We start from the raw sequence: 27,829 nt of genomic DNA, 5'->3' as shown, positions 1-27,829 counted from the left end.
TCACATATCCAACAGGATAAAATAAATCTTCCCAAATGTTTATTTTTGCTGTTCTTTATAGACTTATAATGTGAATGGTCTTTTTATAGTCCCAATTCAATTACAAATTAAAGCTGAGGTTGAAGTTGGAGTGTGGCTCTCTCTTTCTCTAAACTCAAGCATGCTTGTTAAAGGAAAATCAAAAATCTGTCTCATGTCAGAAGAGTCACCTGATATGGGACAGAAGAAAAATCAGGACTATTCTATTGCCACTAATCTCATAATACTTTGGTTTTATTTTGAGTCTTTAAAATTTTTCTTGTTCAGATAGTTATGAATATTTGTCATCATTTAGGGTTGTTGGTTACAAGTTGTTATTGGTAGTGGTCAGGAAAAAAGCTGAACAAGGGGGTTAGATTCAGGGATCTTTTTCTGAAAAGAAAAATCGGAGGATATAGAGATGATAGGATAAAAGGGTAGATCATTTTTAGATTTACACTTAAATCTAAAAGGCGAATACTAGTCTTAAATACTTTATATTGGTATGGATTTTTGTATATTGATACAAATTTGAGGTTATTTTTATTAGAACCTACGTTTCTACTCTTGTTTATGGTATTGCATCTATACAACTTATTTAAGAACATAATGTAAATTTCAAGTATTTGAAAGTTATTATTACAACTAGGATAATAAAGAAATGCAGGTTAGTAGTTAGTCACCTATTATAATCAAACTTGTAGTCATATTAGGTATGCTTTCAAGGTCAAGCAGCAATGTATTTTAGGCAGATAGGTGGTCTTCAAACACTCCAGAGAGCCATAGAATATGTCATTTAAGATGTTTTAATAACATAATTTTTTTTAATGACAATGAGTCATGTCTGCTCCTGGCAGTACCAATCTACGTTAGAAAAGAAGATGGGCATCGATGAAACTCCATATGAAGTTTATTTTCTTTTTGACAAAAGTTAGCCACTGGGCAAGAAAGTGCCCTTGCCTTGACTACTGACAGCATGCTGTCCAAATTGGACAAGCAGAATACAAAAGAAAATCACTGCTGAACTTCTTCAAGACAAGGTAGGACAGTCCTTCAGAACATCCTGCTTCACAGAAACCTGTCAGATATCTAGGTCTGCAGGCCGAAGATGAATACCCCAAAGTTGTAGAGGAACCTTGGGTGACTGTCCAGGCAGCTACTTGTTTCTGTCACTTTTCAGATCTTTTGGAAGTTGCTTGATTGTACTTCCTTATTACTCAGTTAACATTATTTCCTTCTCGGATCTCTGATGGAGTTGAAGACTAGATAGTTATAGTTTTCCTTGTTAACAAGTTCAGAAAAGAAACGCACAAAAGAGGTATAAATTTTATAAGGTTGAGAGACATAAAAGGATGGTTTTGGGTTGGTGATACAAGTGAGGATAGAAAGTAAATTAGGTACACTTTGGACTCACCAAGATAGGATAATGGAATGTTTTCTCCGAATTTGTCAAATGGTAATGGACTAGACATTGTTAGTGTAATTATTGCCTGTATATAATTACATATATTGTACTTTATATTTAGTTTTTCTATGTTAGTTAAAACTTTCTTTTTAGTAAAAAGGAGGGAATGTTGTGATATTCTGTTTGTATTCTGACACATAAAACTTGCCTGGAGGTCAGAGGGGCACAAGTCTCTAGTTAACCTTGGAAGCTGAGAGGTGGTGGCTCACGTCTTTAATCCCAGCACTTGAGAGCCGGAGGCAGTGATCTCCGCGAGTTTGAGGCCAGCCTGTTCTACAGAGTGAGTTCTTAGAATCACTTGGAAAAGTTGTAAGGGGGAAACCGGTAAGCAGCTTGGTAGTTTCTGAAATAAGAACGGAGAACAAAGTCTTCAGGTTTACGTTTTAACTTTCTGAGGTGCACGGGCCACCCAAAATTGCTGATCATTTCGCCGACCTGGATTCTCAAGGACTGCTGCCTGTTTTAGAGCTGGCTCTTGTGCTGTCCCTCGAGGGTGTTCGACTCTAGCACCCAGTGTCACGCGTGGGGCCTGGCCTTGACCGCTGGAACCCAGCGTGGCGACTGACGTGAGCAAGGGGCTCCCAACAGCATCCGGCCAACCCAAGGGGCCAGAGAGGCAGCGGGCCGAAAGGGGTACTTGATTGACACTTGAGATGACCAATGAAAACAGAGGACAGAGAGGCTTCCGCCCTAATGGGCCGACTATTGGCAATTTCCAGCCAATCGCGGCCAGAGGCTTCTGTTTGGTGGGTGGTCCGCGCGGCCGTGGAGGTTGGCGGCTGTTGAGCGGGTCTTCTGGAAAAGGCCCTGGGCGGAACATCTCGGTCGGAAGAGAAAATGAGTTTAGCTCTGAGGTCGGTACCGAGGAGGCCGTGTCTGCACTCCGCGGAGGGCCACGGGGCGTGGAAGGGAGGCCGGGCCGAGCGGCACCGGAGCGCCGAGCACCCCGCGGTCCCCGCCTCCCGGCCGCCGCCGCCCTGTCAGGGGGCCCTTTGCACCGCCGCGCCGGGAGCTAAGTCTCGCGAGGTTTCCGTCCTTCGTGAGCGGGGCCCGGACCTGGCCTTCCTGGGGCAGTCGAGGCCCGGCCGGGTTCCTCCCGGTCCGAGCGCTGCGCTCGCCCACCCGGGTGGGTCTGGTGTCCTCGCTCCCTCCGGTCACGTCCGGACACCACCTTCCCCATTGGTTCCTCACCCTGTCCATCTACACTCGCAGGCTGGGCGCTGCGGCGCAGGGCGACGCTGGTGGCCCGGGCGGGGTGTGGCGGGTATCCAGGGCCGCCACCTCCATCCCTGCGGCCCCTTAGCTGTTAGCCGCTCGCACGTACACTCTGCTGGGTTTCAGGCTATAAAGCTTCCCTCTTTTAAAAACGTGCGGATACACGTGTAGTGCCCTCATTTAAACATTTGGCCTGCTTTTGCATTGGCAGCCTTTAAGGCAGACGCTTTCGGCTCTAAATACCCTTTTTAGATTATCTTCTGCAGACTTTTTAAATGAAGACGTTTAACCTATCGTTTTATCTGTTAAGTGAGAGTTACAACTGTTTTAAACATCACATAGACCAAGGCAAGAACATTAGCTGCTGTTCGTATGCCCGTCTAGTATTTGTATGTTTATGTGCTTTTATATTTTGGCTGGTTAATTAATATCAGTGGAATAAAAACACAAAGCACTGTTAGAAACGTATAATCTAAAAGCATTGTGAACTTACAGTGCTAAAGTGCCTTACCTGTTAAGCTTTATGGTTGTAGTAATTGTGAGAATTGAATTAGAAGCTGTCCAAGGTAAACCAAATACAGCACAGCTGTCATTTATGAAGTATACTTTCCTATGGACTGTTCTGTTTTCATGGTCTTGGTAGGTGACATGAATAATAACGATAGTGCTTTGGATGCTGGTTTATAAAAGTACATGTAGACTCCAGGACGCTGATTTAGGGACAATTTCTTTATTCTCCAGACTACTCTATTTTATTGAAATTTAGAAAACCATTCTTTGTCCTAAGTGAGGTGAATTGAAGTGGACTTAAACACGTTTTTCTGTGTCATAGAAGTGATCTTGTAGTAGATAAAACAAAGAGGAAAAAGCGAAGAGAGCTCTCTGAAGAACAGAAGCAAGAAATTAAAGATGCCTTTGAGCTCTTTGATACCGACAAAGACCACGCGATAGATTATCACGAATTAAAGGTAACAGTGTACTTCATAACACATGTCTTTTGTTTAAACGAATCTCTTTGTTGGCTGTTGCTTTAAAGTTTATTTTAAAAGCTTGTTTTAGAGCTGTGAGGCTGTTTTCAGCACCCACCTACAGGTGCTGCACTAAAACTGAATAAGAACCCTAATGTGGCTTTTAGAAGCTTGTTTTTAAGTGTGAAGGGACATCCTGGTGGAAGGGATGGCTTTTCATTCACCCAGGTGCGGTGTGGGAAAGGAAGGAACAGTTCTTAGCATACTCTTCCCGTTTTTGGTTTCCTTTGGAGGACGATAGCGCTCAGATTTTTGGAAAACCATGTATGTGTCCTATGCAGGCATGTACACCACATTATGTTGTGTGTGGAGGGCAGAGCTGTGCTTTGTGTGTCTTTCATCATTGTTCATCTTCTTGCCTGGAGACAGGGAACCTCACTGAACTGGAAGCTCATCACTTCGTCTACGTTGGCTAGAGTGAACTCTGGGGACCGGACCTGTATCCACACCTCAGTGTACTTGCAGCCCTGCCTGTCCTTTATGTGGGTGGTGGGGATTCCATCTCTGCCTCTCATGGCTGTAGGGCCAAGCCCTCTTTCTTCGGTACAGCATAGACAATTTTGAGATTAAGAGAATGTCGCCTCTGATCTCTAAACTATATAAGTATGCAAGAAACTAGACAAAAAAATACCAAGTAATTCAATTAAAAAGTGGGGTGGAGAGCTAAACAGAATTTTCAACAGAAGAAATGCAAATGGCTGAAAGACATTTAAGGAATTGTTCAACATCCTTAATCATCAGGGGAATGCAAATCAAAGTGACTCTGAGACACCATTTCATACCATAGTCAGAATGGCTAAGATCAAAAATACTGATGACAGCTTATGTTGGAGAGGATATAGAGTTAGGGAAACACTCCTCCATTGCTGGTGGGAGTGCAAGCCTGTACAGCCACTTTGGAAATCAGTATGGTGGTTTCTTACAAAATTGGGAATCAGTCTACCCCAAGACCCATATACCCAAAGCATGCTCAATCAGAAGGACACTTAGTCAACAATATTCATAGCAACATTATTTATAATAGCCAGAATCTGGAAACAACCTAGATGCCCCTCAACTGATGAATGAATAAAGAAAATGTGGTCCACTCAGACAATGACATCATGAAATTTGCAGGCAAATGGATGGAATTAAAAAAACTATCCTGTTGACTCAGAAAGACAAACACAAGTTTTTATCATGGAGGGATACTGGATTTTGTTGAAGGCTGTTTCTTCATCAGTTGAGATGGCTCTACACTTTCTGTTCTCAAGCCTATTCATGTGCTGGATTATATCTGTTGATTTGTGTGTGCTGAGTCAACCTTCCGTCCCTGGAGGTGACACCAGCTTGGTCTTGGTATATGATAATAATGTGTTTTTAATTGAAAACAAAGGTTATTGACATTTGAATCTATGCTCGGGGTGTGTGTGTGCAGAATATTGCCTTTGCTCAGACATTGAAAATTTATGAGATTGAAAATTTAACTCTTACATCTTAAATTAACCCATCTCTATTAATCTGTATATCGCCATGAGGCTGTGTCCTTCTAGTGAGGTTCCAGGTGTCCTTCGGTAGCTACATAGTGTCTCTTTGACTTTGCCTACTCTCTCTATATCTCTGTTTAGATTTCCCTCCTGGTTTTACTCTGCTAAGCTATTGGCCAAAACAGCTTTATTCATTAGCCAATAAAACAACACATATACATAAAGACATCTCACATCAGAAAATGTTGTCTTTCCAGCTTTTATATTTTTATTTTTTATTTTTTTGATGCAGGTTTTATTTTTGTAATAGCCTTGGCTATCCTGGAACTTACTTCATAGACCAGGCTGACCTTGAACTCACAGAGATTTGCTTGCCTCTGCCTCCCAAGAGCTGGAATTAAATGTGTGTGTCCCCTCCACCCAGCTCTGTCTTTTAATTTTTAAGATAATACTAACACACTTTTAGTGTGCTTTTCTTTGCTACAAAGGATGTAAATTGTCTAGTGCCTAATGTGTTGAGGACCATGTCAAATTTAAGGCTTAAAATTACTAGTATAGATAGAAGGGGAAGTTGATGAGGTTCTTACATTTCTTACATTCAACTTAGTAAGAAAGAACATTTTGAAATCATTAAGTAGCCCTAAATGTTTATTTAGGAGTTTTAATGGCAACATTGTAGGGGATTTTTAAAGCAATCCAAGTAGGGGTAGGAACTACATAGTGAGAGGATAGAATATCTAAAAGTAATGATAGGCCTGGCCCTTTAGCCTCTGTCTTGAGTTCCTCCTTTAGCTTGTTCCCCATCACACTCTGTTGCTGCTGCTGCCACTCTCCCGCCACATAGCATGAGTTATGCCTGTCCAGTGTCTTAGCTGTTTGTTGTCTTTGACTCTCATGCTTTGGGATTTTATTTCATAGCTGGAGCTTCTTCACTTCTGGTTTGCCTTTTCACAACCTTAAGTTTATGTCTTTTTTCAAGTCTTTGGCCGTGTCATTGCTCATAAACCTTGACTGGCTGCTCCCTGCACACTAAGGAAAGATCCCTCTCCCTGTATTTTCTATTAAATGCTATGCATTTTTTTCTCATTACTTTTCTCACTTGCTTCTACCCAAACTCTTCCCATCTTGAGAAGGTAAGCAGCCCTGTCTTGTTCCTCCTTCCTAGTTTTGGCTCAGCATCTTTTGTAATCTCACATCCTTTCTACCAACTCCGCACTGTTGATTAAGGAGTGATTTGACTCTCTTAAGACTTCACTATCTAGTGACACATCTCTTCTTTCCTGGTACTAACAGCAAAATGGCTTCAGTTTAAATTACTCTGAAATGAATCTGGTGGCTAATCATAGTCGCTTCAATGGAAATGCTGTTTGTTGGGTTTTGAGAAAGGATTTTCTATAACATGAAGGGCCTGCTTGTTGGGGTTTCTGTCCTGCCTGGTTCCCCACAGCTGGCAAGCCCCAAAGAAAATCACACCGAAGATTCCATAAGATTATAAACTGATTGGCCCATTAGCTCTGGCTTCTTGCTAACTCTTGTAAGTTATATTAACCCATTATTCTTATCTATGTTAGTCACATGGCTCAGTACATTTCTCAGCTGGGCAGATTACATCTTGCCTTTCGGTGGTCTGGGCAGGAATGGGAGGAATAGGCTTCCTCCTTCCTAGAATTCTGTTCTCATCGCCTCGCCTCTACTTCCTGTCTGGTTGACCCCCCTATACTTCCTGCCTGGCCAATCAGCGTTTATTCAAAATATGATTGACAGAATACAGATAATTCTCCTGCACCAATTTTTGTATTCCATACTAGTTTCAATTTACAACACTCTTTCTTTCTTAGTCTCCTGAGTGGTAAGATTATGAAGTTCATGCAATTTTGTGTCTTACTGCTTTTATTTATTTACTTGCTGGGATATGGTTGCTCTCTGTAGCAGCTCTGGATGTCCTGGAACTTGCTTTATAGAACAGACTGGCCTCCAGCTCACAGAGATCCCTCTATCTTTGCCTCCCAAGAACTTGATTAAAGACATGTGCCACCAAGACAGGCTGCTTTTATTCTCTTGGTTACCCTTTTAATATTTATGATACGTCTTTTAATCCTTCAGTGACAGAAGAATTATTATCTCTGTATTTAGTGCACTATTTTATGTATTTTGTGTAAACTTTTTAAAAATTAGTTGGGTATATGAAAAAGGAAAATGTCAATAAAAACTTCTATTTAATTTCAAAATGAAAAACCAGTATAGTATCATTTTATTTTAGTTATAAAAAATGCAAAATCATTGTGCTTTAGTATTATATTGTCATCTTTTAAGATATAAAACATTCTTAGAAATCAGTGATTGATTGTTTTGCAAGGAGTGTTTTATAATTTGCTTTTCCCTTCTAATCCAAAAGGTGGCAATGAGAGCCTTGGGTTTTGATGTGAAAAAAGCTGATGTCCTGAAGATTCTTAAAGATTATGACAGAGAAGCCACAGGCAAAATCACCTTCCAAGATTTTAATGAAGTTGGTGTGTACTAAAGTAGTCTTCATAACCGGTAGTTGTTGGGAAATTATGAAATTTTTGTTGGTTTTCAAAGAAAAAATACTTTGACTTATACTGTGAGAATTAGTTTTAACTTTTGATGATTTTTAACAAGGAATTATTGTGTTACTTTTCTGGTTTATTTATATTATGTCACTAAAGGGTGACCAAAAATGACTCTTGTCTGTAAAAGAAAAAGTAGTGTGCTGATTCTGAGGAAATCTTTCTGAAGATTGCTGCCCGCGCAGTTTCTGTTGGCGAAGTCGGAGACGACAGCAGTAGTAGGACTCGGTGACTCCTCTCCTTAGGTGGGCAGTTTGTGAGGCTCTGCATTCTTAACCTTAGTGATGCCTGCCGTCTGTTGCTGAGCTGAGGCCATGGACAGGGTGTTGTGAGGCTTAAATTTTGGCTATTTGATTTTAATGAGTCACTCATGATATATACAGATAAAGCTTTTTCAGTAGAGTATTCTGACCAAAACAAAAACAAACAATCTCCCCCCCCCCTTACTTCAGTAGAGGATTCTGGAAGGCTGGAAATTGGCTGTTGTAGCTTAAATTTATTACCTACAATGTTATAAATAGATGAATAAATATTTAGGTTCAGTTTTAGTAAGTTACTGTTCTAAACCAAAGACACAACTTTAAAGATCATGAGCTAAGCATGCCATGCAGTCATTTGTATATATATATATAAATTGAAAACTTAAAAGAGAAGTCATAGGGGAAAGAAAAAGAAATGGTAATGAAAAGGCACAGAACATAGATTTATCTCGCTCTCATTAAAAAGCTCATACTGAAAACACAGGGGGCAGAAGTAAAATGACAAGTATAAGAGGAAGCAGCATTTTTCCTAACCCAGAAGATCCTCAACTTAGGAGGCAGCGTTGACTGTTTAGAGAGGCAGATTGTCGGTTTTAGAAGCAGATTTACTTCCCCCTTGAGCAGAGAGCAAGAACTACCTTTCCCCTCACAGTATAGGTGGTCTCCTAAGGTGGATTCCAGGACCCAGGAGTTAGTCAGGACGTGGTTGGCATGATGCGGCTGTGACAAAGCTATAATCAAGGCACATGCAGAGCATAGGCTGCTTTGGAGTCTGATTCCCTCCCTGCATTCCCCATCTTGGTTCTGACTCCCAAGTGTTAGTGAACTTGATTAGTTTACTTGTCTGTGTGTCATTTTCTTCTATAAAATGAGGATAGTGTAATAATATATCAGGGTTAAGTAGTTTATTAACATGGGAAATATTAAACGCTACCGTATATAGGAAGAGCTATCAAATGCTGTTATTATGATTAAGAATAATCCCAGCACTCAGGAGGCAGAGGTAGCCCATGCTCTGAATTTGTGGTTAGCCTGGACTGCATATGGAGTCCCAGGCCAGCCAGGGCTACATAATGAGACCCTGTCTCCAAGAAAAAGAGAAGGTCAGGGAATGAGTCCTTTGTTTCTGAATTCAGAAGTTGGAAATATATTTGTGTTGTTGGGACATTCTGTTCTGTATTCTTGTTGTCTTATTTCTGTTTTGTATTGTTAAAGGCTACTTAAAGCATTATTATTCATAGTTTTGTAAAAACATCTTTTGCATAAATATAATTTTAAGAATTGTAATTTTTATATTTTAGTATTTAAGAACAGAGTTCCATATTACCTAGATCTTTTCTTTGTGGACCATTTGTTGTAGCCTAAGGTCACTGTCCCACAGAATTCCAGATGAGCTTGGCACTTCCTGGGCTTTCCCCTTTATGAGAAAAAAAGTCCATTCAGTGCCAGGGCAGTTCAGTGCCAGGGCAGTTCAGTGCCAGGGCAGTTAGCATCGTTTGGGTAATGAGCAGCAGGTGTTTCAGGAATTGCTGCCTTTAAGGTAAGATTAGGAGCGAGATGTTTTTATACTTCATCTGTTCCTGGCTTGTACTACTCACATTTTAAATTCTATCTAAAATACAATGTTATATTGTTTTCATTTTGATTATTTATCCAACACAGAAATTTTTGCATTTGGTGGAAAGAATGGGAATTAGTTAAAATTACCAAGAAATTGTTTTTGGTACCTTAGGATTTAGGTATAGGAGACAACAAACTGTGATTCTGTGTGATAGAGGAGATTGATAGCGAGGACCAAAGTTGTCCGACTGTAGCCCCTGACTGAATTTAACTACATACTCTGCTTGTTTAGGCTGCTTTTCTGCTGCCATGCTTGAGTGAGTGGTTTAGACTGTGGACTTAAGTTCCCTGAAAACCTAAAATGTTTTTATCTGGCCCTTTACTGGAAATATCTCTCAAGGCTTCAACTAGAGAAGTTAAGTCTTTTCAAAGGGGATTTTTAATTTAAATCTTCAGGAATCTTAGATTCCCAGGAAGATTGTAGGAGTAGAGGAACTGCAGTCCAGGCAGAGAAAACAACAAGGCGGAGTGGTGCTAGATGGTCAGCATGTTTGAGACGTTTGATCTCATGGAGTCTCCTCTGCTATAGAAGATCAGAGCGTTGGGAAGGCAGACTCAGGTCATACTGATATCTTAGGTAATGCACTGAAGTTTACTTTAGTCAGCAGAACTTAAGGACTGGGATACCATGTTTTCCAAAAGTAGCTGATGAGAAGATTGGCGATGAGCCAACAAGAGTCTGGCGAAGACAGAAGGTTGGCTTTATGGTCAGGATTGCTAGGATGAGAGTGAAACAAGATGGTGTCCTTAGAACTGTAGTGTAAGTGACCCCCAACGGGATAGAAAGCATCACCATTATTTCAGAATGAGGAAATGATGTAGTCACCCTTCAGTCAGTGGAGGTCCGGGCCAACAAAGCCGATAGGTGGCTGTAGAAGAACTTAAAGGTCTGATATTTGTGAGTTTGAAATAAAGATTGTATGTTTGGATAGGAACTTTCTAACAGTGTCTTTCATGGTTTTTGATTTAACATAGTCCTTCAGAATTAGCTGCTTCCTTACCTGATTTTTATAAGGTCTAATAACAACAGTGTAATTAAATCATGTATCTTTGTAGTTGGTTTTAGTGTGCTTTATGTCAATAAAGTGCAGTACTACAATATAAAAATCAAAACAAAGTGGTTGAATGGACAGAATTTGGAGTTTTGTTAAGTAGGTGATACCTTCACTGTGTGGGTGTTACTGTAAATCCTCCTACTGGATGTAGGTGTGAGCCATTGTGCTTGGTTTGTTTCCATTGAAAAAGATTTCTTGCAAAGAAATAGAACTTGTAGAACAGAAGTGGAAGGCGAAGGTGTGAAGGAATGTCACTGTAAAACACTTTGTGTCGGGTACGCTTTAGTTACTGAGAATTAGGGGCAGTTACAAGTCCGAAGAAATCTGCATTCTCTGGTAGAGATTTGGCAGGTGGATATATAGACACATCTCTGCAGTACCAGTCGAGTGTCAGTGGGATAGGGACTGCACATCTTGGCTTCCCATCTGTTGTTCTTTAAGTGCATTAGGATTTCAGCAGTCTGCCTTTCTGCTTTACCTGTCATGTATGTTGCTTAATCGATGAAGAAATTTCATAACACTTTTTTCTTGTCCTGCTTTCTTGTTGGGACTGAATTCAAAATAAGTTGAGTGTGTGCCATAGAGTTAAGTGTGGTATTTTATTTTGGTGTTATGGCTGTAGGTATGCCAATTCTTTTTATGAATATTTATGAGCTTTGATTTGCATACTTATAGTAATATACTTCAATTAGTTTCTTGGAAACCTTTTTTTGGATAAAATTAATGGCTAAAAGATAATTTTGGATTCATGTGTAGTTGATATACCATTAGCTTGACTAGGTGCTTACTCAGCCAAATACAGATGAAATAGCAGTAGACAACAACTCGTAGAAGACTTAAATTGTATTTTTCACTTTGGGCTCATTAAACATTCCGGTACTTTCTGGCCACAGGCATTTGAAATTTTCAAATGAATCTATAGATTCCAATAGGACCAAATTACTTTTGATGGTGTAATGAAAATAATAAATGCCTTTCCTTGTAGCAGAACGGCTTTGTTAAAAAAGTTTCTTTTAATTCTAGTGACAGACTGGATATTGGAAAGAGATCCACATGAAGAGATACTGAAAGCATTTAAGCTATTTGATGATGACGATTCAGGTAAAATAAGCTTGAGGAATTTGCGACGTGTCGCCAGAGAGCTGGGCGAAAACATGAGTGATGAAGAACTTCGGGCTATGATAGAAGAATTTGATAAAGACGGTGATGGGGAAAGTAAGTTCTGGCCTCCTTGTTTTCTAAAATCTGTTGATTTTTCAAGACTGCAAACAAATTTTCTCTCCCTCCACCTTTTCTTTCTCTTTTATTTTTGAAGATGAGCCACGTGTTGCCTTGAGCTTATTTCAAGTTTGGTCTTGAACTTATGATCCTTTTGCCTCAGCCACCAGACTAGATGGGAGTCCAGTTGGGTGCCAAACTCTGTGAACTTCTGTTTATACTGAAGCAGATCTTTAAAACAACTATGTAATTTATAATATGAAATATACGTACTTCTCTGAAGATAAAATAGCCCCAAAATTTAGCTACTTAACCAAAATTTTAGATTTTAGTGCTTTCTCTCTAAATAAGCTTGCACTTCTGAGCTATTACTAAATTGATTTTCTTTCAACCACTTTTACTTATTTATGCTTTTTATTGTCCTCTGCTGCTCTGATTCAGACCCTGCTTTCTATTTAAAATATTACAGTATTCTTTCCATGACTGCCTGTGAGATGCAGTGTCTCTTAAAGCCTTCCAATTGCCACTTTTCATTGTATTGATAATATTTTTTTTTTCTAAACTGTAGGCTATAATGTTGTCATTTCTTTGTTCAGACCCTGGAGAGTCTTTACTACCTGCAGAGTAAAGTACAAATCTCCCTACGCCAGTTCTACACTTAGTACCTGATTTGTTCTGTTGCATTCTTCTTTCCTGCGTTAACTTACAGAACACTGTCCTGAAGACAGTTTGTGTTTGCATTTGATCATGCTTCTTCATCTTAGGGCTGATTGCCTTCTGTTGAACTGTTACACATTTTCCCAACCAAGTCCATTTGAACACCATCTTTCTCTCAGAAGTCTCTGAAAGGGTACCTGTGTTGGTGAGGGTTCCACTGAGGCTCATAGCATCCAGAGGAGCAAACTGCTTTGATAACTTTATTTAATATGGATCCTCTTGGCTATAAACCAAGTTTTATATTTTTTTCATTTTAAACTGCTGAGGATAAAAATACTTTGCTGCCTTTTTGTGACCTTTACTAACTCATTTGGTCTTATAAATGTTTAATGCTATCCAGTTTTTAAGAATAACAATTTTTCTTAACTTTATGGGGTTCAAGTAATAAAGACAGTGAATGTGGATATAAAGATAAATAATGTATAGTACAAAATAGACATAGACATATAGGCATATCTGATAATATAGAAGGAATAGTACCCCAGTCTGTCAATATAAGTATAAATAATATAAAACAAAATGCAGTATGTACTTTAATAGAGATGAATGCAACATTTAAGAAGCCATAGTAGATTCCTTTTTAAATAATGATGATAATGATGGTTGGTGTCTTAGGGTTACTGTGGCTGTGATGAAACACCATGGCCAAAAGCAACTTGAGGAGGAAAGGGTTTATTTGAACTACATGTCTTGAATCATAGTCCATTGAGGAAAGCCATGGCAGGAACTCAAAGTAGAAAGGAACCTGGAGGCAGGAGCTGATACAGAGGGCATGGAGGATTGCTTTCCAAAGGGAAGAACCAGGAACAGTCACATTCTGAAAAGGAAAACCAAACTCCCAGCTCTGTAAATAACCCAGTATCTAATGTTGGGATCCGTCCCCTTAGAGTCGTCTGGGTTCCTCCAAAGGCCTGGTCTATGTCTCTGGGTCACATCTGCAGCCCACAGATTATCTCTGCAACTCAAGCCAGTGCCGCTCAAGGCTGCTGCTGCTCTTTGTTTTCATGTCCTGATACTCGCTTCTTCAGACTTTTGGGGTCTTTTGCTGCAGTTGGGCTGCACTTCACCAATGGCCTCTGTCTTCAGGGCTCCAACCTTGCCACACAGTGCCAATTGTCAACTGCTCTCCGTGTCCTTTCATGCCTTCAAAATCTGTGCCACCTGGGGGATCTTACAGCAGACCAAGCTGGCCTGCCAGCACAAGGTACAACCTTGGCACCTCTGAACCACAGTTTCTGAGGAAACACTTCATAGATCTCACTCCAGGATGCTGCTCGCTTCTTAATCTCCACCAAGCTGGCCAGCATCCATTGTCCCAGCAGAGGGAAGGTTTTGCTAAAGCTTTTTAGTGGTTTCACCTTAGTGGTTTTGGTATTTTGTTGATCACAGCTCATTCTTCAGCCCCATCTAACCAGAACATATGCTTAACTCGGAATATTCAACAACCTCAATAGAGTCTTTGATTCTCAAACTTTCTTCTGGAAGTTCACAAGACAGACCTCCGTCACCTGCTTATCTTCCACTCTCCCACAGAACAGCTCACTAAGCTTTGAACATTCATTGGCGTTTCTAACCCAGAGTTCCAAAGCCCTTCCTCAGTCCTTGCCAAAACAATGCAGTCGGGTCTCTCACAGTAAAACCCACTCTCCTGTTACCAGCTTCTCTCTTAGGGTCACTCTTGCTGTGATGAAACAGCATGACCAAAAGCAGCGTGGGAGGAATTTACTCACGTAACTTGATCACAGATCCTGTGTATGTGTATGAATATATGTGTATATATACATGTTTATACACACATTTATCTACACATACACATATTCATACACACACACACACACACTATTGTCTGTGTATGTGTGTTTGGGAGTCATTTCTCAAACTGTCTTGTCCCTGTTCCTGGGCTGCGTGAGGAGTCTCCCATTTCTGTAGGAGTGCCGAGACCCATCCCATTCAACTTTTTCCTTGGTTCTGAGTCATCAGGCTGAGCTGTCTTCTTGACCACTCAGGTTTTTTATTTTTGAACTAATGTTACATTTGAATTACCAGAAAGATTGTGCTACAAGACATGACTTACCATCTGAAGCCTCTCTGGTAGTCAGGTATCTAAGATTAGTTCCGTTAGTTATTTTCTGTTTTTTACGTTTTTGAACTTTTGTTTTTAGACATTAAGTCATAAAATAGATTTAAATATTTTCGAAATGCTTTTATACTTTAAAGTATATGTAAATAATATAAAACAACTATTTGTGGTTTTGGAACTTCTATTTGAAGCCTAATTTTAAATTTGATTATTGAAATTTTATATTTTAAGAAAAGTAAAAATCGAGTAAAGCAATTACTTCTTAGATTTTGGGTATTTTAATCATAATTCTGTTATAATATATGATTTATAATCAGATCACTTTGGGGCTACTTTTATTGTTTTCTCAAGAAGATAACACTTGTTGTATTGGTCTGGCAGCCTCGGTGTGTGTAGATGGCTTCAATTAAGAGTTTTATTTAAGGCCCCTGGGTTAGGGCTCTTTTCTATTCTTAGTTGGGGGACAATGGGTCTTCTTCTCAAGCTCTTCAGATGTGTTTCTTAGCCACAGGAGTCACTGCTCCGATTTCTCAGGTCCTTGACTTAGTTTAAGAGTAGTATAGATTTGTCCCATTTCCTCCATGTCTCCCAGAATGCCTTGCAAGTGTTTAGGACTGAACAGGAGTTCATGGATGTCTGCCTCTTCCGAACATCTCATTCATCTTAATTCATAGTTTATTTTTTTAGGTATTTGCTCCCTTCCTGTGCTTGTAATGGTATTTCCCTACCTTGACTTTTTCCTATTTCCTTCTAAATGCTATATTTTTAATGTACTGTCTGATCTGTGATTTGCTTATATCTAAAATTTTCTCATGAATGATTTCTTCCACAAAGTATTTTCCAGTACGGTTTGATCCATATTTTATAATAAGTTATTTTATGTTTCAAGCATTTGTTCTCTGTTTCAGACCTAACATAATTATGGAACTATCTCTGGAATTAATGTACTAATTTCTGATATATATGCTTTAACTTAACATTTTCTAGGTCACTTTCTTTATCCACATATGAAGAACATGACTCTCTACTATTTGAACAATGACTAAGAATAAAATCTTTCAAATTTATGATACCATTGTTTCTTTGAATTAGCAAGGATTTTATAGTGACATCTATTCACTTCTTCTGTTTGATTCAAGATATTGTAGGATAGTAACCCTTATATGTTTTGATGCATTATACAATACTATGTGTGGTCTTGCATTTATTAGACACCTGCAAATGTTTGATTGAGTAAATCTCTGTCTAGGATTTAAAGAGAAACAGTCTAAAAACAACTTCTTCGAGTTTACTTTTTAGACAAAGGAGATGACATGCAGAACTGTTCTGTACAGAGCCATGGTTAGAAGTCAGGTCTTTATTTTCAGTGTGGTGGTTTTGTGCCATAATAAAAATTGCCATCCATAACTTGTGCCTTAAAAGACTTATTAAGTCTTGACGTGCATATACTCACTTGCTTTATATAGGAAACTCTCTTTTCTGAACATTCCTATATGTGAGGGTATGTATACATCTTTAGATTCATATTTAAGATTGCTCAGTCCTGTTTATTACAGGTTGCTGTCATAAATATACTTTAAACACTAAAGTTTCTTACTAAATTTTATTTATAATTTTAGTAAAGTGCCAAATAATTATCATAAGTGACTATTTCCTGTATTCTTGTTTTATAGCTGCTATATAATAATCTGTATTTTATCAAGTTATTTCTGTTAATGCTTTTAAGGTTACATGACTTGGTTTCAGTCATTTCTTTTTTGAAAATAAGCTTTAAAATCAACAATTTGCCATTTTTTTCTAGTTTGAAATATTTTCTTTCTTTAGAATTCTGTTGGTTCACATGCATGGTATAGGCAGACTGACTTATGAAGGAGCCTCACTAAACGTGTTAGTAAAGACTATAAAGATGGCTGTCAAACTACTTACATTAGAACTATCACTTTTTAAACTGTTTCTGCACAAATGATATGTATGTGACTGACTTTTATGGTAACATACATCATTTGTTGTCCCTACTTAATGTGATAAGATGCTCACTTATTTAGAAGTTACGTTTGGACTTGTAAGATTTTTGTATGTTGGAAAGTTTAATACATTATGAAGTGATGGTTCCTTGAGGAAAGAAAGTTTCTGTGTCTCTGACCGTTATATTGTCTTTTTTGCCACAGTAAATCAAGAGGAATTCATTGCTATTATGACCGGTGACATATAAAGGATTGCAAGAATCACCACCAAAATGTTGCAGTTGTCATCTGTATTTCCTTTTTGTGACTAAAGTCCTGTTTAAAAAAAAAAAAAAAATCCAACTTACCTTTCTCCACAAGGACCAAAGCTAAGCACCCTTTGTATTTATTTCACTGAGGTTGAGTTTCTCTGTATGATCAATGTTGTTAACATCGATAGTTTTAACTTCAAATTAATAATACAGCTCTATATAAAGATTAAAAATATCAAATAATGTGGTGTATATTATTTGGAGGCTTCTAAATTTAGCATTAGCTATTTGTTTTTATTTTGATGCACATGTTTTTTTGACATTTATTAATAAAATCCTTATTTTATTAGTATGTTAAGTTTGGTAAACTTTCTATTTTAGATTTCTGATATCTGTTAACACTTAGTAGAATATATTTTTAAATCTTTAGTCCTTACACTTTCACTTGTATTTGAAAATAAATCAGAAAATACAAATGATAACAGAACATTTATCCATCCCCTGAGGTTTCATCAGGCTTGACATTTCTTACGTCAGTACAGGATAATTCATATGTCTGACTCCTTCCTAAGTGTGCTGCCCTTCGGTTCGGAGGACTGTGGATTGTGTATATAGACCCATCTTTTCTTTCTACGATGTTTTAGAAATCTGATTTTGTAATGACAAGTTGAGCTTGAATAGAGTTGTAACCATTTAACTTCTTGGCAAAATGAAAAATGTAAATTTTGGATTTTATTGTGGTAAATCAATAAGGAAAAGAGAAAACACTAGCCCCAGAAAACACTGTGGGCTTTGTTTTTCCATGATGTATCGAGAAATCGTGGAGATAGACTCTCCAGGTATTAATGGGGCATTCTGCCTTCTTGAAGGTAGGGGCAAAGGATTATGGGAAATGGTACCCCAGCACATCTCCAGCAATCCAGTTCTGATTATATGAGCTTTCCTAAGAAGAGCGTTGAGTTTTTAATTTCAGTGGCTTTCCTTTAAATTTAACAAAGAAGAAAGTCAATACAATTTGTAATAGTTGAAATACTTTCAGCCTGCTCGCGTAATTCAAATAAGTAGAGCCTGGGCTTTATTTTATCTGAGGTATGTGTGCAAGTTGCCCCAGTGAGAAACACTCTAAGTATAAAGTGTAATTAGTTATTATGTAATTGTATATAAAATCTAAGTTACCTTTTTATTAGAACTTAAGAAATTACAAATTTTATAGTGAGACTACGTAAACAGTTCTCACTGTGCAGTGAATTTTAAGAGGATGACATTTTACAGAATGGAAGATCAGTAGGTTCCTTCATTTTATAAATTAACAATATTTTAGAATATATTTTCCTTATTCCATAATAATAGAAATCAGGGATACTTAATAGAATCCCTGGAGGTCGACATTTCTGATTTTAATATGCTTGTAACATTTGTCCAGCACACCACTGTGTTCTCTAAAAAAAGCAGCCATTTTCTCTGTATGGCATTACCATGACTGCCTGTCCCCAGGGTCTTCCAAAAGGTCTGTACACACCTGACAGCAAGGAAAGGCGTGCGCTGTAGCACTTGGGTTCTCGTGATACTGATGAAAGCCTTCTTCTGATAGACGGCACTTTAGAATAAAAACCACACAGTGTACATCAACTAAATGCTGAGTGATAAAAATATTTCCAAAGCACATTTTCTACTGTTGAAAGCCTCTGCAAATTTAACAGCAGGGTAAAGGTTTGGGGCTGGCCTACTGAGAAGTAATCTTTCATTATAAAATGTGCATTTTGATTATTCTCAAAGTTCATGCATTTACAGTCTTTGCCAAGAGGTAGATACAACCATAGTTTAAGCACGATCTACATTTCCATTGCCTTTTCCTTTTCTATGAAGATGAAGTGTTCAATTAAATCTGAGTAACTGGCCCAGACTACACTTTATGGGAGATTTCTTCTGTAACAATCTTGCTGGGTGATAATTGTTGGGAACCTAAATCCCAAGGGATAGTGGAATAGTTTTCAACAATATAAAAACAAAGTAACTTCTTTAAGATTAGTTGGGGGGAAGATTTAAGATTTTTATTTTAAGATTTCCAATTTAATTGACTTTACCACTGTGCAAAAGGTTAATAAAAGGGAGGGGGATTTTTTTTTAACTAGAAAAATAACTAGTTCTCATTTGGAGAAAATTAAAATTGTATTGTCAAAAATAATTTGTGAATTGAAAAGACAAATGTAAACTGTTAAAATTAGACTTACTATGTAGTTTAAATTATTGGCCCATAAGCCCAATTGTATATATTTCTGTGATTATTTATATTTCTGTAATTATCTTAGAAAGTCTGGGATCTTCAGGGCCTCTCAGAACCTTTTAAGTACATAGACCTAGAATAGCTAGGGTATTGTTTAGAGGTAAATTATTATTATTATTATTTTTTAATCCTAGGGATCAGACCCAGCACCTGGTGCACACTAGGCAGGCCCTCTACCACTGAGATGTCGGTGGGGTTGGTCGAGTGGGGACTGGTGAAAGTCACAGGGAAATAGGAAGCCTGGTGGGACTCTGATGGCAGAGAAAGGACTGCCAAGTCATTACTGGCCTGTGGGCTCAAGTGGTTTGCATCTGAACTTGGATGTCTGAGGTCCCTGATGCACTTGAGGTAAGAATTTTAAGTTTCGATTAATTTGAGTATTCACACAAGTCCTCCATTCATTGGGAGGAATTATAATCTGAGGTTTTCTATAAACCATACACTATTAACAGCTGGTTGAAATAAGCTTAAAAATGATGATCTGTATATTTTGCTACTTGGGTAGTTAGTAAGGTCCAGACGTTTTGTTTATTTTTCAGTTGTCAAGATCCCTTTGCTTCCTAGCATCTAGTAAGGTCTCCACTTTTAAACGGCTAATTGAGATTAAAAATAAAAGACAAAAATTCTTAAAAACTTACTTTCCATTTTATAATGTATACTTTCATTTTTTCAAAAATAGGCTAGTGGCAAATTTCACAGATGTATTAGGATTATTAAAAATAAAATGCCAACTAGAGTGAGAAGAACAAATACAGACAACTTTGATTATTTGAGGTTGGGTAAAGGAATCTTCAGACAACCACATTTAGACAGTGGAGACCGCCAGATTTCAGGTCTCCAGAATCAAACTATTGGCCTTCAGAGGGCTCCTCTCCTCTTTCTGCTGCTGCAAAGTGTTCCCATCAGCTTGTTGCAGTACTCCAAATTTAGGGAAAAGTTGAGAGCCTCGAGGTAATAGAGCTTGGAGTAGAATGTGACCTACAGTATGTATGTAGAGTGCCAGTCACATAATCATGGCTCAGTGGCATACTTCATATACCACAGAAGCATAAGCCAGACATGTTGGTTCTTGTTGGTGATACCAGTACTCAGGCCAATGCAGGATTGCTATGAGTTTGAGATCGATTGTGCCTCATAGTGAATTTCAGGCCAACCTGAGCTACAGAGTTGGCTGTAGTTCAGTCCCATCCTCTCCAAATATGCTAAGATTTTATATTATTTGACCTACTCTCTTTAAATATGACTTGGATTCTGGTGAGTTAAGCTCCAGATTAACTGTATGAGTAACTCCCCAGGGCTGTCTCTCTGACTAAGGGAAGCCAGATTCAGGATGATGTAGTAGAAACCACCTGCAAATAATGAGCAACAATAGGCCCATGGCCCAGAAAGGACTGCCGAGTATTGACTGGTCTGAGTTCAAGGGATTTGCATTTATTTCCACAGATAAGGGCTGTTTGGGTTCTCCAGGACCTTTTAGGATAGAAGAAGCAGTTTATTCTTCTGAGAATTTCTGTTGTTGCTCTGAGCTGACAACACAACCTGATTTGCAAAAGGGTACCAAGTGAAGCCTGAGTTTCACAGTGCTTTGAAGCGGTTGAACTTCTGGGTGGGCGTCCCATAACTGATGAAATGAATGGGAACATGTGTTTCTGATTTCACTTCCAGAACTTCTGTTCCCCTCATCCATAGGAGTTGGCAAACTCAGCTCTGATTTTTAGGATAGAATATTGCCTAGTGTAACCTAAAAATGCACACAATCTCTTGGTGGTTATCGTGGAAGTTTTCAGTGAACAATGACATTTCTGTCTCACTTCAGAATCATTTGTCTTATATGGACAAGAATATAAACCAAGTACAACAAATCTTGCTAGATATCTGTAAGTCTAGCTTTAAAAGACATTCTGCGCATTGTAGATTGTGTTTACTCTTCCTTGCAGCTTCATGTTTGGGGGAGTTCTTAGGGTAAAGGCAGTTTGATTTCTGCAATTCTGAGCATTAAGTACAAATGTACATGTAGAGATGAGACGTCAACCTTTATCCCGCCCTCTGTCTTCATCAGGCATTGTTTCTCTTACAACACTGACTACACAGTTGTTCCAAGAAGAATAGCACCTTATCAGTGCTCACACTGGAACTGTTATTTGGAACCACAGGAAAATGGGACACATATATTCTCAATCTCCACCAGGGGGACCTATCGCTGCAATTTAAAAAAATCTGAGGGAGAACTTGGCATTTTGTGAGACAGTTATATGCTATTATAGTTTTTATTTTGTTTGTGTTTTGTGTTGTTGGGGATTGAAATAAGAGCCTTGTTTATGCTAGGCAAGTGCTCACACACTGAGCTATACCCAGCACTACAGATGTTATTTTTAAAAAATGTATACACCTGTTTGAAAAAAAAAAACTTTTATATTCCACATAATGGTATTTCATGTTCTTTTACCCTACAGAATATGTAATTAGATACACAAATAATCTGAGGCTTTTGTTATTTGTTAGTGCCAATCTTTTTAAGTAGGATAATTATGAGATCAAGGTATAGTAAGTCTTTGAGAATAATTTATATTTAAAATATTACATAATTACATGTAGAAAACAAGAAAAATATTTAAAAATAGTTTCTAACTTTTCCTAATTCACTATATTTTATTCCGTTTGTCTGACATGTAAAAATTTTTTTTTCTGAAACATTTTCATACTTTTTATACTTACAAAAATGGGAAAGATCTATAACCACAAAATGAGTAAATCCACATCCCCCATACTTTTGGTTATGAGGACATTTTATTTTGTGATTTTAGATTTTACGTATTTCTCAGTATCAAGTACTCTATTAGTTTATACTTCTTTTTTGAATATTCTCTTTTTATGGTTGAAATACTGCTCTTGAGAAGCCTCTAATTTTTATATTGCGTGTGTTCTTATCTGACTCATCTGACCAGCTCCATCCCGAGTCTATTGAGTAGAAACACTCTATGTTGTGGTCTCAGTAGTGAACAGTTTGTGAGCATAGCGAAGTGTCCTTTCCCTCCTTTTCAGACGAGGAAATGGGGCAGAGAATGATCACAGTCTTTGGCTAATGTGACATTTTCTGCCTAGTGATTTTAAGGCCAACATTCTTCTAAAGTACACAGTTGATTAATAACATAGCCCAGAAATAGGCTAACTGTTGATTCAAACGTGCTTCCTGAACCAGCTAGACTAGTGAGCGCGTAATGAGAGTGTGAGTGTGTGTATGTGCTGTGTGTGGGAAAGCCTTGCCCTGGGCATTGATTTCTGATTATTTTCATTGTCCTTACTAAGTATAAATATGTAGTTTACATGGAGAGGGGATATTTTTATGTACTGTAGTTCTATATTTGACTCAACAGTGTTGGAATGATACATTTGAACTAATGCTTACACTCACACAACATACATAACATACACCTTAACTATAAGCACACAATGCAACTGAAGCTCAACAAAATGAAATATATCTTTTTTTGTTCGTTTGATTTTTGAGACAGGGTTTCTCTGTGTAACAGCCCTAGTTAACAGACCAGGAACTCACAGAGATCCGCCTGCCTCTGTCTCCTGAGTACTGGGATTAAAGGCGTGCACCACCATTGCCTGGCTGAAATATATCTTAAGACATAAAAAATTTCATAAGGGAATGTGAAAATGTTTTGGAAACCCGTTTTTCTTATTTATTTTTGTGAGATAACTCTGTTCGATGCTAGGAATGAGATAAACAAACAAAAACCAAACCCAGATACAGTTTTACTGTTATGGTTAAGAATTAGTGTAACCCTCATGCAGAGTGATTGCCAACAGACCACTTGACATGACATGTTTATTGAAGCAGCCTTTGTCTATATGTCAAATTAGTTTTGTTCAAGATTGTTTACTAAAGGTATGTTAGAGCAAAGATTAGAAATAAATCAAGTACCCTGCCATACAAAATTGCCTAAACAATACACCACATAAAACTTACAAAGAATAGCGTGAGTTGTATGGTGAGGTGTAACAAGTGTCAGTGTGAGATGTGTACAGTGGTCCTACGGTAAGCTGCCTTTCACACGAAAAGAGCGGTAGGATATGTATTTGATTTCTCGAAGAAGCTCTTCAAGGAGAAGGAATTAATGAATACTGGCCCTGTCAAGATGAGGGATGACAGAGGCAACTGAGAGACAATTACTTTCTTTAGCCCAGTGAGAGCATTCTACTCATTTAAAGTGGGAATATGAGAGCTGAGGGGAGAATACGCAAATCATTGTTTTGCTGATTCTAAAGTAGAAGATTGTATGTTTGCTTCCTAAAGTAATATTAGATTTTTCAAAAAAGCATACACCCACAGGACTAAAGGAATGGAAAAGAAGCAAAATTTGGAAGCTAGAAAGCAGTTGAATGAATGGTACTGGCCTCAGCAGGCCTAGGAAGCAAAATTCTTTGCTGACAATGGGAAAATCTGAGATGCTCTCACACTGCAAAATAACCAAGAGGTTCAGGAATTGGCATTTCCAGGTATGTGTGGAAATGGGTTTGGAGATAGAGCTAAAAATAGGATAACTGACGAAAATCAGCTATGAAATATTTAAATAAATACTCAGTGGCATAGACACAGCTTTCTTCTTTAACCTGATAGGATATCAGATGTTTAATTTCCAGAGCAGATAAAATTTTTAAAATGCAGAAACTCTCTGAATTGAGAAGCACACATGCATGCCCCCCCCATGCATGCACACATGCATGGTGGCAGGGAAGAAGGGCAGTTACTTGAAATTGAATTGAAAACAATGTGATGGATTGTGTATTTGTGTACCGAGCATCCAGACCTGCTTGACTACCAGAGTGGTGGTGAGCCAGTCCAGGCAGAAGATGCTTCCTCGTGGAGTCTGGCTTAGCCAGAGAAAAGGAATCTAAGAAGCAATAAAATGAAATGTTCTCTGCTCACCCCACAATAGAGATCATAGTAGCCAGTAATAAAAAACCAGCTTGTATTGGATGTTTCTTAAACTGCTTTAGGGTGTCTTTCTTGACTATGAAATACGAAGGGTCACTTAGTAATTGACATAAAGATCTAATCTGATGCAGAAGACTGACCATAGAGGACGTTTTGCATCGTGAAGATTTGCCCTTCCAGACTAGACTAAGTTGTTGGGTGAGGCTGGCAGCTGAGAGTTCACAGGTGAATTGTCTACCTGGCTAAAAGTTGCTTCTTTCATCAGGAGCTGCTTGAATGAGGTGCCGGACAGAGACAAGAACACCAAGCCCTGGTGTGTCTTAATTAAGGAGTATTCTGAAAGTCCAGCTCAGAAGCCTCCCCACTCCCAGCCATGCAGCTGCATCACAGCGTCTGTCTGTCTTTGTCTCTGGCTCTCCCTCCTTTCCTTACACATATTCTTTAGGCATGAATTTAAGGGAGACTTAGGGAGTGGAGAGATGGTGAATGATGGGCTAGGAAGGGGGAGCTGAGAATGATCAGTATGCACAGTGTATATGTGTGAAATTGTCTAAGAACAGATTTCATAAAAATTCTGCAATGACAAAGTGATATTTTTTCAAGGACACACCCCAATTAATCATCTGCCTGAAAATTTGGACCTAGGCAACTACTACAAGAGAATTCAATCTTAAGAAAGAGAACGTGTAGGATAAAAAGAGGTTAAGAACCCTAGAGAAGCGACTGTATTGCATCCATCATAGAAAAGTGAAGAACGAGAAACCAACATTCAAAGAACATAAAAACGTCCAGAAATTAAAAGAAATGGTTGTAGGAATGACAGACCTCAGCATATGTATTAGGAGACAATGAAGTTGAGGAAATCTTAGGGAATAGTGGGATAAGGTGGACAAAAGAAACATTTAGGATGTAAATGTTTGGCATCTGTATAAAGGATATTGAAAATGAACAGAGAAATGGGTGTCTTGAAGAATATGAGCAGGAAAGCAATTTTTTAGGAAATTAAATAACATTTCCAGAACTTGAGAATGTAAGTTTCCAAGATGAGTGCTTGACCCAATGACGGGTCATGATGTGATGCCTCAGAGCAAAAGCTTACAATAGTAGTAGTCACAGGAAGGACCTGCAGGTAGCCAGAGCAAAAACTTACAATAGTAGTAGTCACAGGAAGGACCTGCAGTTAGCCATAGCAAAAGCTTACAATAGTAGTAGTCACAGGAAGGACCTACAGTTAGCCATAGCAAAAGCTTACAATAGTAGTAGTCATAGGAAGGACCTGCAGGTATTCAGAGTTAGATAAACTGCAAGAGCCGAATTAGTTAGGAAGCAGGAGCAAGGAGAGTGGGTTTCATGGTCAGGCTAGGCTGAAGAACTGAAGGTTGCTCCCCTCCACACCAACACAAGCATGTATTGTTTGACATGTAATAAACACGACAAAATGTACAAAACATTGAATTAAAAAATATTCTGAAATAGTATGGAAAGATACTGTGTGTGTGTGTGTGTGTGTGTGTGTGTATGTGTGTGTGTGTACTAGAGTTGAAAGGGGGACTGGCCATCATTCATAGAATTTACAAGAAAAGAATGGAACATGATTCTTTTCTTTATTTTAGTTCTCTGCTTCCTGAGATCTCAGCATTACCTTCTCATCAATCTATTGAGGTTTTTCATTTGTGCCACCATGTCTTTTCCCTTACAATACAGAACACCATCTTTGTGTCCTCGATGGAATCTAAGTCAACATACATCGGAGGTACCTGCACACTCATCTGTTTTGCAGCTCTGTCCACAGTAGCCAAGACATCCTAAGTGCTTACTAATAGTGAATAGATATAAAGATGCATATATTAATTAATAAAATATTTATGAGGCCATTCATCTACCAAGCACAAGCTCATGTTATTTTTTAGGAAACTTGTTGGAGTTGGTGTTCATCATGTCCCATGAAATAAGGTAGACCCAGGAAGACAAACCCTACAGGTCTTTTATTGTGTGCACTGTGATGTAAAGAAAGACAGGGAAGTCGAGAAGTATTTGGGAAGAGGAAGGGGAGAAAATTTGATAAAAGTAAAAACGTTATCAACATATATAAAAGTATCATAGGGCTGGTAGGATGGCGCGTGCCTTTAATGCCTGCACTCAGGATGCTGGGGCAGGCAGATCATTTAAGGCCTATTCTACATAGTGAATTCTAGGCCAGCCAGAGCTACAGAGAGAGAGAGAGAGAGAGAGAGAGAGAGAGAGAGAGAGAGAGAGAGAGAGAGAGAGAGAGAGAGAGAGAGAGAGACCTTGTTTAAAAAAAGAAAAAAAGATGTCACAATGAAATGTACTACTTTTTACAGTTAGTACATACAAATTAAAACAAAAAGAAAGGAACAGTTTGCCTGAAGCTATAGCACTTCCCCCACATGCTTTCTCTTACGGTCATAATGGTATTCTATGCTGTTCTTAAGACACAGTTTTCCTGTTTGTCTAACCCAAGTTCTATTTCACTCTCTGAAATTGGATAGGATCTCAAGTCCCTCTGAACAACCTTGCCTCTGTAGACAGGACAAAATCATGAGCACGTTGGGGAGGAAGCCAGGAGAAGACTACAGGAAATGGGAAAGCAGAGATTTCTGTTGTAGAGATGGTTCTGGTCAGGTAGCAGGGAAAGTAAACAATCCACTCACTGGGAGGAGGCGAGGAAGAAGAGCAGAGTCAGAAATGAGTTTCTCATTCTCTGGTTTTAAGCCTGAGGAGTGTTGAGGGTCAGGCGGGGTGAGAGGAACACTGAAGTCCTAGAAGGGACTGCTCAGCATCAGTATGGGAACTGGACTGAGCCAAACCCATCTGGCTTGAGTCATGGAAGAGATGGGATCTGATGGATCCTATAGATCCCTGGAGTCTGGAGTAACCAACTCTGTAGAACACAGACTGTGGAGACCCACAGATTCCTCAGAACATGTGGAACCCCAATGACCACATGGGGTCTTTTACTTGCATTATTGCAAATGAAAATTCCTCTACTCCATTCTCTCAGGAAAGGAAGATTGGGGAGGGAAATGAAAAGCAAAGGCTTTGAACTTAGCCGTGATTGAATATATAGAGTTTTAAACACAAGTAAGTTGAGTTACATTTAGCCAATGAATACGTCCTACTGGGATGGGGTTCCAGAGTCAGAGGTCACTAACATACCGAATTTACTATTTCTTTCCTTACTTCAAAATATTTGAACCATCCATATTTTATGTATTTTACTGATTTTTTTAACCCATTGGGGGAGGGAATAACTGGACAAGTGGAGAAAATAAAATTTGAAGATGGAGGGGTGTGGAACCTTCAAGAAAAACTAGATGGACATGCTCTCAGCATCAGGAGTATGTAAAAATAAAATAAGGTTGTTGAGCTAGTCAATTTTCTCCTGACAAGTTTAATGTTTAGTGATTTTTTTTTAGTATACTAAAGGGCAAGTATGAACTCATTTAGCTGAGTGTTTATGATGCATGCATTACAATGCATTTTCATTATGTAAAATTTATTATATAACCATTATTCACACAGAAACAATCTACCGAGCCACTGTTTTTATTTTGTTCACATTGTTTTTTCCTTACTATATATATATATTTAACCAGGTTGAAACAACAGAAAATCTCTACCATTTAAAACA

General features: G+C 38.5%; 1 protein-coding gene across 2 annotated transcripts in view; it reads left to right on the top strand.

Annotated features, from left to right (window-relative positions):
• Positions 1–2,224: 2,224 nt before the first annotated feature.
• Positions 2,225–27,829, top strand: part of Cetn3 (centrin 3) — a 38,081-nt gene continuing 12,476 nt past the window's right edge. The window contains exons 1-5 of one of the 2 annotated variants that reach the window (XR_009058354.1): positions 2,225–2,337; positions 3,531–3,666; positions 7,588–7,702; positions 11,739–11,930; positions 16,899–19,577. Coding sequence is in view for 1 of the 2 variants with exons in the window: in XM_057789493.1 (XP_057645476.1) it covers positions 2,321–2,337; positions 3,531–3,666; positions 7,588–7,702; positions 11,739–11,930; positions 16,899–16,942 (504 nt within the window). In the remaining variant the exon portion in view is untranslated. Of the gene's footprint in view, positions 2,338–3,530; positions 3,667–7,587; positions 7,703–11,738; positions 11,931–16,898; positions 21,971–27,829 lie in introns of those variants that run through there. The other variant, XM_057789493.1, reaches the window with a different exon arrangement.

The sequence above is a fragment of the Chionomys nivalis genome, chromosome 15 (assembly GCF_950005125.1).
Source record: "Chionomys nivalis chromosome 15, mChiNiv1.1, whole genome shotgun sequence".
In the NCBI taxonomy this organism is placed as follows: domain Eukaryota; kingdom Metazoa; phylum Chordata; class Mammalia; order Rodentia; family Cricetidae; genus Chionomys; species Chionomys nivalis.
The sequence above is the reverse complement of the archived record's forward strand: the minus strand, read 5'-3'. Positions and strand labels throughout refer to the sequence as shown.